The sequence below is a fragment of the Staurois parvus genome, unplaced genomic scaffold, assembly GCF_062004578.1.
Source record: "Staurois parvus isolate SC_StPar_1 unplaced genomic scaffold, SC_StPar_1.0 ptg000504l, whole genome shotgun sequence".
Classification (NCBI taxonomy): Eukaryota; Metazoa; Chordata; class Amphibia; order Anura; family Ranidae; genus Staurois; species Staurois parvus.
In genome coordinates, this window is record NW_028318300.1 from 141,424 (window position 1) to 151,941 (window position 10,518).

Below are 10,518 nucleotides of genomic sequence, written 5' to 3' on the forward strand. Positions count from 1 at the left end.
CTGATTTATATGGAGGCTCATGTACATCACACTCCATAACACACTCCATAACACACTCCATAACACACTCCATAACGTGCCTGTGTTACCTGGCATCACTCAGCCGTATGAGAAGCCGCCAGGAATTCATTGATCACATTGTACAGAAGAGGAGAGCCTGGTAATGAGGACCGGCTTGCTGCCTCCTCCATCCTTCATTTCCATAATGCTTACCCCGCATCGTTCATTATTTACTGGAGAGCCCGCCCCACCCCCACATCAATGGAAAATCAAACACGAGCTGAGCGGCCGCAGTGTGCAATGAAGTGTGTGCAAGTCTGCTCTGTCCACCAATCCACGTCACACAACCATCGCAACTTTGTGCGCAGCCAGACCTGTGAGGTCCTGCGTGTTTGCTGCCCTTCCCATAGACGTCTGTGAGGTCCTGCGTGTTTGCTGCCCTTCCCATAGATGTCTGTGAGATCCTGCAGGTTGCTGCCCTTCCCATAGATGTCTGTGAGGTCCTGCAGGTTGCTGCCCTTCCCATAGATGTCTGTGAGGTCCTGCAGGTTGCTGCCCTTCCCATAGACGTCTGTGAGGTCCTGCAGGTTGCTGCCCTTCCCATAGATGTCTGTGAGGTCCTGCGTGTTTGCTGCCCTTCCCATAGACGTCTGTGAGGTCCTGCGTGTTTGCTGCCCTTCCCATAGATGTCTGTGAGGTCCTGCAGGTTGCTGCCCTTCCCATAGACGTCTGTGAGGTCCTGCAGGTTGCTGCCCTTCCCATAGATGTCTGTGAGGTCCTGCGGGTTGCTGCCCTTCCCATAGACGTCTGTGAGGTCCTGCAGGTTGCTGCCCTTCCCATAGACGTCTGTGAGGTCGTGCGGGTTGCTGCCCTTCCCATAGACATTTGTGAGGTCCTGCAGGTTGCTGCCCTTCCCATAGATGTCTTTGAGATCCTGCAGGTTGCTGCCCTTCCCATAGATGTCTGTGAGGTCCTGCGGGTTGCTGCCCTTTCCCATAGATGTCTGTGAGGTCCTGCGTGTTTGCTGCCCTTCCCATAGATGTCTGTGAGGTCCTGCGTGTTTGCTGCCCTTCCCATAGATGTCTGTGAGGTCCTGCAGGTTGCTGCCCTTCCCATAGATGTCTGTGAGATCCTGCAGGTTGCTGCCCTTCCCATAGATGTCTGTGAGGTCCTGCAGGTTGCTGCCCTTCCCATAGACGTCTGTGAGGTCCTGCAGGTTGCTGCCCTTCCCATAGATGTCTGTGAGGTCCTGCAGGTTGCTGCCCTTCCCATAGACGTCTGTGAGGTCGTGTGGGTTGCTGCCCTTCCCATAGACATTTGTGAGGTCCTGCAGGTTGCTGCCCTTCCCATAGATGTCTTTGAGATCCTGCAGGTTGCTGCCTTTCCCATAGATGTCTGTGAGGTCCTGCAGGTTGCTGCCCTTCCCATAGATGTCTGTGAGGTCCTGCGGGTTGCTGCCATTTCCCATAGATGTCTGTGAGGTCCTGCGTGTTTGCTGCCCTTCCCATAGATGTCTGTGAGGTCCTGCGTGTTTGCTGCCCTTCCCATAGATGTCTGTGAGGTCCTGCAGGTTGCTGCCCTTCCCATAGATGTCTGTGAGGTCCTGCAGGTTGCTGCCCTTCCCATAGATGTCTGTGAGGTCCTGCAGGTTGCTGCCCTTCCCATAGACGTCTGTGAGGTCCTGCAGGTTGCTGCCCTTCCCATAGATGTCTGTGAGGTCCTGCGTGTTTGCTGCCCTTCCCATAGACGTCTGTGAGGTCCTGCGTGTTTGCTGCCCTTCCCATAGATGTCTGTGAGGTCCTGCAGGTTGCTGCCCTTCCCATAGACGTCTGTGAGGTCCTGCAGGTTGCTGCCCTTTCCCATAGACGTCTGTGAGGTCCTGCAGGTTGCTGCCCTTCCCATAGACGTCTGTGAGGTCCTGCAGGTTGCTGCCCTTCCCATAGACGTCTGTGAGGTCCTGCAGGTTGCTGCCCTTCCCATAGACGTCTGTGAGGTCCTGCAGGTTGCTGCCCTTCCCATAGACGTCTGTGAGGTCCTGCAGGTTGCTGCCCTTCCCATAGACGTCTGTGAGGTCCTGCAGGTTGCTGCCCTTCCCATAGATGTCTGTGAGGTCCTGCAGGTTGCTGCCCTTCCCATAGATGTCTGTGAGGTCCTGCGTGTTTGCTGCCCTTCCCATAGACATGTGTGAGGTCCTGCAGGTTGCTGCCCTTTCCCATAGACGTCTGTGAGGTCCTGCAGGTTGCTTCCCTTCCCATAGACGTCTGTGAGGTCCTGCAGGTTGCTGCCCTTTCCCATAGATGTCTGTGAGGTCCTGCAGGTTGCTGCCCTTCCCATAGATGTCTGTGAGGTCCTGCAGGTTGCTGCCCTTCCCATAGATGTCTGTGAGATCCTGCAGGTTGCTGCCCTTCCCATAGATGTCTGTGAGATCCTGCAGGTTGCTGCCCTTCCCATAGATGTCTGTGAGGTCCTGCAGGTTGCTGCCCTTCCCATAGATGTCTGTGAGGTCCTGCAGGTTGCTGCCCTTCCCATAGATGTCTGTGAGGTCCTGCAGGTTGCTGCCCTTCCCATAGACGTCTGTGAGGTCCTGCAGGTTGCTGCCCTTTCCCATAGACGTCTGTGAGGTCCTGCGTGTTTGCTGCCCTTCCCATAGATGTCTGTGAGGTCCTGCGTGTTTGCTGCCCTTCCCATAGATGTCTGTGAGGTCCTGCAGGTTGCTGCCCTTCCCATAGATGTCTGTGAGATCCTGCAGGTTGCTGCCCTTCCCATAGATGTCTGTGAGATCCTGCAGGTTGCTGCCCTTCCCATAGATGTCTGTGAGGTCCTGCAGGTAGCTGCCCTTCCCATAGATGTCTGTGAGGTCCTGCAGGTTGCTGCCCTTCCCATAGATGTCTGTGAGGTCCTGCAGGTTGCTGCCCTTCCCATAGACGTCTGTGAGGTCCTGCAGGTTGCTGCCCTTTCCCATAGACGTCTGTGAGGTCCTGCGTGTTTGCTGCCCTTCCCATAGATGTCTGTGAGGTCCTGCGTGTTTGCTGCCCTTCCCATAGATGTCTGTGAGGTCCTGCAGGTTGCTGCCCTTCCCATAGATGTCTGTGAGGTCCTGCAGGTTGCTGCCCTTCCCATAGACGTCTGTGAGGTCCTGCAGGTTGCTGCCCTTTCCCATAGACGTCTGTGAGGTCCTGCGTGTTTGCTGCCCTTCCCATAGATGTCTGTGAGGTCCTGCAGGTTGCTGCCCTTCCCATAGATGTCTGTGAGGTCCTGCAGGTTGCTGCCCTTCCCATAGATGTCTGTGAGGTCCTGCAGGTTGCTGCCCTTCCCATAGATGTCTGTGAGGTCCTGCATGCTGCTACTTTGGTGTGCTGTCTGAAAACGTGCCAAAACTGCACGACCTCATAGAAGGACCTGTGAGTTGGCTGCAATTTGTCCAAAGCAGAGCCACGACCACGCCGGGGAAGTGAAGCCGCGCTTACCCAGCACCGGCTCTAACCATAACCATGCGATAATAGAGCCACAATGCATGAGACTGCTGCACAGTTCTAGAGACAGACATGTAGGAAGACATTCATGTTACAAGAGACGGTCAGCTGAGAGGCTGCTGCCACGTGACAGGAGAGAGCCTGCTAAGCTCCAATAGATAGCTGCCACACGACAGGAGAGAGCCTGCTAAGCTCCAATAGATAGCTGCCACGTGACAGGAGAGAGCCTGCTAAGCTCCAATAGACAGCTTCCACGTGACAGGAGAGAGCCTGCTAAGATCCAATAGACAGCTTCCACGTGACCGGAGAGAGCCTGCTAAGCTCCAATAGACAGCTGCTACGTGACAGAAGACTGCTGAAGATTGCTACCACCTTCCCTGAGCTGGATATAAGCTGCTGCCACGTGACAGGAGACAAGTAGAAGCTGCTACCTCATGACCTGAGCTGGATATAAGCTGCTGCCACGTGACCTGAGCTGGATATAAGCTGCTGCCACGTGACAGGAGACTGGTAGAGGCTGCTACCTCGTGACCTGAGCTGGGTATAAGCTGCTGCCATGTGACTTGAGCTGGGTATACGCTGCTGCCACGTGACAGGAGACAAGTAGAAGCTGCTACCTCATGACCTGAGCTGGGTATAAGCTGCTGCCACGTGACAGGAGACTGGTAGAGGCTGCTACCATCTTTCCTGAGCTGGGTATAAACTGCTGCCACGTGACCTGAGCTGGGTATAAGCTGCTGCCACGTGACTTGAGCTGGGTATAAGCTGCTGCCACGTGACCTGAGCTGGGTATAAGCTGCTGCCACGTGACAGGAGACTGGTAGAGGCTGCTACCATCTTTCCTGAGCTGGGTATAAGCTGCTGCCACGTGACCTGAGCTGGGTATAAGCTGCTGCCACGTGACCTGAGCTGGGTATAAGCTGCTGCCACGTGACCTGAGCTGGGTATAAGCTGCTGCCACGTGACCTGAGCTGGGTATAAGCTGCTGCCACGTGACCTGAGCTGGGTATAAGCTGCTGCCACGTGACCTGAGCTGGGTATAAGCTGCTGCCACGTGACCTGAGCTGGGTATAAGCTGCTGCCACGTGACAGGAGACTGCTGAAGGCTGCCACTGTGTTAGCGGTGGTCATGTCCCTGTGTAGCTGTGGCAGGCAGGATTCTGCTGTTTTGATGACACTAAAGTCCCTTTCCTCTTGCAGGTTCTGCATGCAGAAGAGTGTGAAGCTGGTGCCCGGTGTCACTTTGGACCTCATTGAAAAGTAAGTTGAGAATGTTTGGAATGGGATCTGTGCCCTTCACTCTCCACGTATTGCAGTCTGACGTTCTGCTGTGGTCTCACTCCCCCTGCTGAATTTTTCATGTATTGATCCATTTACTGAATGACTTTACTTGTTGTCCTGCTTTACATTTTCACTTCTTGGCCCATTGCCCGCTGTTGGACACTGTCATTGTTACTATCTTAGGAGTGCCCTAGTACAGAGAAAAGCTTTGTCCACGAGGGGGGAGGGGCTGCAAAGTTCCGGCTGTATAGACCTGACTGAGGTTGGCACTCATACTGGTTCCAGGACCACGGAGCTCTGAGCCCCTTCACTGACATCTCCTGGACCAGAACCAGGCCAGCTTGCCTTACACTGACATCTCCTGGACCAGCACCAGGCCAGCTTGCCTTATAATGACATCTCCTGGACCAGAACCAGGTCAGCTTGCCTTACACTGACATCTCCTGGACCAGCACCAGGCCAGCTTGCCTTACACTGACATCTCCTGGACCAGCACGAGGCCAGCTTGCCTTACACTGACATCTCCTGGACCAGAACCAGGTCAGCTTGCCTTACACTGACATCTCCTGGACCAGAACCAGGTCAGCTTGCCTTACACTGACATCTCCTGGACCAGCACCAGGCCAGCTTGCCTTACACTGACATCTCCTGGAGCAGCACCAGGCCAGCTTGCCTTATAATGACATCTCCTGGACCAGAACCAGGCCAGCTTGCCTTACACTGACATCTCCTGGACCAGAACCAGGCCAGCTTGCCTTACACTGACATCTCCTGGACCAGCACCAGGCCAGCTTGCCTTACACTGACATCTCCTGGACCAGAACCAGGTCAGCTTGCCTTATAATGACATCTCCTGGACCAGCACCAGGCCAGCTTGCCTTATAATGACATCTCCTGGACCAGAACCAGGCCAGCTTGCCTTACACTGACATCTCCTGGACCAGCACCAGGCCAGCTTGCCTTATAATGACATCTCCTGGACCAGAACCAGGCCAGCTTGCCTTACACTGACATCTCCTGGACCAGCACCAGGCCATCTTGCCTTACACTGACATCTCCTGGACCAGAACCAGGCCAGCTTGCCTTACACTGACATCTCCTGGACCAGAACCAGGCCAGCTTGCATTACACTGACATCTCCTGGACCAGAACCAGGCCAGCTTGCCTTACACTGACATCTCCTGGACCAGCACCAGGCCAGCTTGCCTTACACTGACATCTCCTGGACCAGAACCAGGCCAGCTTGCCTTACACTGACATCTCCTGGACCAGAACCAGGCCAGCTTGCCTTACACTGACATCTCCTGGACCAGAACCAGGCCAGCTTGCCTTACACTGACATTGTAACTTGAATTTGGGTTTTTTTTTTTTGCTATCCTTAATGAGACCCCCTAATCGCTCCCCCGGTGCAGTGTGCTGTTCATCCTGCAGTCTCCTCTGTGCATTTTTTTGGGGGGTGAAGTTCAGGTTCCATGTGAATCCTGCAGACTTGAGATTTGCTGTCCCGGAATGGGTGCAGATTCACCTGAAAGGAATTGTTTTTAACCCGTAAAGCACCGCATGACCCCTGAGCTACGGCCAGCTTGCCCAAAAGGCCCAATATGGGGATTGTGGATGAGGTAGCCCCCATAACTATATAAAAGGGGGGCTTTGCCAGCCGTGGGTATAGGAGAGGAAAGGCTGGCAAGCTGCAGAGGGAGAGATTTGAGGTGCTGAAAGCACAGCAGTCACTTGTTATGTGTTCTTGGCTTTTGCTGCTGAATCGTTTGGAAGATAAAAAACCTAAATCTGCTGTCATATGAAAGCAGCAATACGGCTCTTCCTCAGGCAGTGTATATAGCGGTGTATACCTGAGAGTGGTTACCTGCAAGACCTATGTGCACCACCTCACATTATATCAGGGGTGCTCAACCTGGGGCCCTCGGAGACCCTGATGTGACCCCCGACCTCAGACTAAAAGCAGGAGTTTTGGTACTCTTTCAGAACATGCACTCAACCTGCAAGATGTAATAGAAGTCTATGGCAAAGAGCTGCCGACCTGCAGGAGAGCTGTACTGCGCCCACAGCGCTGGTAGACTGCAGTGCATCAATGGAACAGCAGCCTTATGGGGCTTAGGATAATAAGGGCTCATTACATATGTAGTTTTGGGGGAAAGGGCGTTAAAACCCCATGGTTGAGACGTGTTTTTACCACAACCCGCCCCATGCTCCAGAGCTCCAGGTAGAGTGGACACGTGGTCCGGGTAGAGTGGACGCGGGGTCCGGGGAGAGCGGGTAGAGTGGACGCGGGGTCCGGGGAGAGCGGGTAGAGTGGACGCGGGGTCCGGGGAGAGCGGGTAGAGTGGACGCGGGGTCCGGGGAGAGCGGGGTAGAGTGGACGCGGGGTCCGGGGAGAGCGGGTAGAGTGGACGCGGGGTCCGGGGAGAGCGGGTAGAGTGGACGCGGGGTCCGGGGAGAGCGGGTAGAGTGGACGCGGGGTCCGGGGAGAGCGGGTAGAGTGGACGCGGGGTCCGGGGAGAGCGGGTAGAGTGGACGCGGGGTCCGGGGAGAGCGGGTAGAGTGGACGCGGGGTCCGGGGAGAGCGGGTAGAGTGGACGCGGGGTCCGGGGAGAGCGGGGTAGAGTGGACGCGGGGTCCGGGGAGAGCGGGGTAGAGTGGACGCGGGGTCCGGGGGAGAGCGGGTAGAGTGGACGCGGGGTCCGGGGAGAGCGGGTAGAGTGGACGCGGGGTCCGGGGAGAGCGGGTAGAGTGGACGCGGGGTCCGGGGAGAGCGGGTAGAGTGGACGCGGGGTCCGGAGAGAGCGGGTAGAGTGGACGCGGGGTCCGGAGAGAGCGGGTAGAGTGGACGCGGGGTCCGGGGAGAGCGGGTAGAGTGGACGCGGGGTCCGGGGAGAACGGGTAGAGTGGACGCGGGGTCCGGGAGAGCGGGTAGAGTGGACGCGGGGTCCGGGAGAGCGGGTAGAGTGGACGCGAGGTCCGGGGAGAGCGGGGTAGAGTGGACCCGGGGTCCGGGGAGAGCGGGTAGAGTGGACGCGGGGTCCGGGGAGAGCGGGTAGAGTGGACGCGGGGTCCGGGGAGAGCGGCTAGAGTGGACGCGGGGTCCGGGGAGAGCGGCTAGAGTGGACGCGGGGTCCGGGGAGAGCGGCTAGAGTGGACGCGGGGTCCGGGGAGAGCGGCTAGAGTGGACGCGGGGTCCGGGGAGAGCGGCTAGAGTGGACGCGGGGTCCGGGGAGAGCGGGTAGAGTGGACGCGGGGTCCGGGGAGAGCGGGTAGAGTGGACGCGGGGTCCGGGAGAGCGGGTAGAGTGGACGCGGGGTCCGGGGAGAGCGGGTAGAGTGGACGCGGGGTCCGGGAGAGCGGGTAGAGTGGTTTCAGGGTCCTGGGCTTAGTAACACTTTAAGTTCAGGTTCGCTGCAAAAACCAAATATGGGGGTCATTTGAGAAGCCGCTCCCTGGCCCTACCTCAGAGGGTGTGCGTAGCACAGCAGTGTATAATGGGGAGAGGTGAGTGATATCCATCCTCTGGTACGAATCCCCACAGATGACAGGAAAGTTGGGTTCCCCGGTTAGGCCTATTATCCCCGATTACTCTCTTGCTGTTGGTCTCACACTGTTGTCTCCTAATTCTGGTAGTAAAGCTCCAGCCTCGGCGCCTTGTCTCCAGTAAATTTAGGACTAGCCTTGCCCATTATTATTTATTTATTACAGGTATTTATATAGAGTTGTCAGTATACGCAGCGCTGTACACATGCATTCACATCAGTCCCCGCCCCCGAGGAGCGTACCATGTATGTTAAAGATGTCCTGCTGCAGGCCACTCTTACACTTCACCACCACTTCCGGGCTCCTCATTCCTGTAGTTAGATGCCCGCCTGCACTCCTTCCCTCTAGTATATGGTACTAATGGTACCTGAACTGTTTTTTGAAGACTGCTGTGAATCTGTGCCCAGATCCCCACACACTACAGTACTGTGCCTATAATACAACCTCCATCACCCCCCCCTCCCTCCATCACCCCCCCTCAACCCTCACCCCCCCCCTTCTTCACCATCACCCCCCATCCATCACACCCCCCCCTCACCACCCCCCCCCTCTCTTCACCCCCCCCTCCTTCATCCATCACCCCCATTCACCCCCCCTTCCTTCATCCATCACCCCCCCCCCTTCTTCATCCATCACCCCCCCCCCTTCCTCATCCATCACCCCCCCCCCTCATCCATACCCCCCCCTTCCTCACCCACCCCCCCTCCTTCATCCATCACCCCCCCCCTTCCTTCATCCATCACCCCCCCCCCCTTCCTTCATCCACACCCCCCCCCCCTTCCTTCATCCATCACCCCCCCCTTCCTTCATCCATCACCCCCCCCCTTCCTTCATCCATCACCCCCCCCTTCCTTCATCCATCACCCCCCCCTTCCTTCATCCATCACCCCCCCCCCCTTCCTTCATCCATCACCCCCCCCTTCCTTCATCCATCACCCCCCCCCCCCTTCCTTCATCCATCACCCCCCCCCCTTCCTTCATCCATCACCCCCCCCCCTTCCTTCATCCATCACCCCCCCCCTTCCTCCATCACCCCCCCTGCCTCCATCACCCCCCTGCCTTCAGCCATCACACCCCCCCTTCCTCCATCATCACCCCCCCCTTTCTCCATCACCCCCCCACCTTCCTCCATCACCCCCCCTTCCTCCCTCCATCATCACCCCCCCTTCCTCCCTCCATCACCCCCCCCTCCTCCCTCCATCATCACCTTCCCTTCCTCCCTCCATCATCACCCCCCCTTCCTCCCTCCATCACCCACCCCCCCTTCCTCCCTCCATCACCCACCCCCCCTTCCTCCATCACCCACCCCCCCTTCCTCCATCACCCACCCCCCCTTCCTCCATCACCCCCCTTCCTCCCTCCATCACCCCCCTTCCTCCCTCCATCACCCCCCCTCCTCCCTCCATCACCCCCCCTTGCTCCCTCCATCGCCCCCCCCCCTTGCTCCCTCCATCGCCCCCCCCCCTTGCTCCCTCCATCGCCCCCCCCCCTTGCTCCCTCCATCGCCCCCCCCCCTTGCTCCCTCCATCGCCCCCCCCCTTCTTCCCTCCATCGCCCCCCCCCTTCTTCCCTCCATCGCCCCCCCCCTTCTTCCCTCCATCGCCCCCCCCTTCTTCCCTCCATCGCCCCCCCCTTCTTCCCTCCATCGCCCCCCCTTCTTCCCTCCATCGCCCCCCCCCTTCTTCCCTCCATCGCGCCCCCCCCTTCTTCCCTCCATCGCGCCCCCCCCTTCTTCCCTCCATCGCGCCCCCCCCCTTCTTCCCTCCATCGCGCCCCCCCCCTTCTTCCCTCCATCGCGCCCCCCCCCTTCTTCCCTCCATCGCCCCCCCCCCTTCTTCCCTCCATCGCCCCCCCCCCCTTCTTCCCTCCATCGCCCCCCCCCTTCCCTCCATCGCCCCCCCCCCCTTCTTCCCTCCATCGCCCCCCCCCCCTTCTTCCCTCCATCGCCCCCCCCCCCTTCTTCCCTCCATCGCCCCCCCCCTTCTTCCCTCCATCGCCCCCCCCCTTCTTCCCTCCATCACCCCCCCTTCCTCCCTCCATCACCCCCCCCCCCCCCTCCATCACCCCCCCCCCCCCTCCATCACCCCCCCCCTCTTCCCTCCATCACCCCCCCCCCTCTTCCCTCCATCACCCCCCCCCTCTTCCCTCCATCACCCCCCCCCTCTTCCCTCCATCACCCCCCCCCCCTCTTCCCTCCATCACCCCCCCCCCCCTCTTCCCT

General features: G+C 58.4%; 1 protein-coding gene across 1 annotated transcript in view; it reads left to right on the forward strand.

The window, feature by feature from the left end:
- The window catches only part of LOC149451941 (regulatory-associated protein of mTOR-like), a gene marked incomplete at its 5' end in the record, with an annotated part of 132,827 nt that extends 128,090 nt beyond the window's left edge, over positions 1 to 4,737 (forward strand). The window contains one exon of the mRNA XM_089689949.1: positions 4,674 to 4,737. Within this exon, the coding sequence (XP_089546075.1) occupies positions 4,674 to 4,737 (64 nt within the window). The remainder of the gene's footprint in view (positions 1 to 4,673) is intronic.
- Positions 4,738 to 10,518: the final 5,781 nt, after the last annotated feature.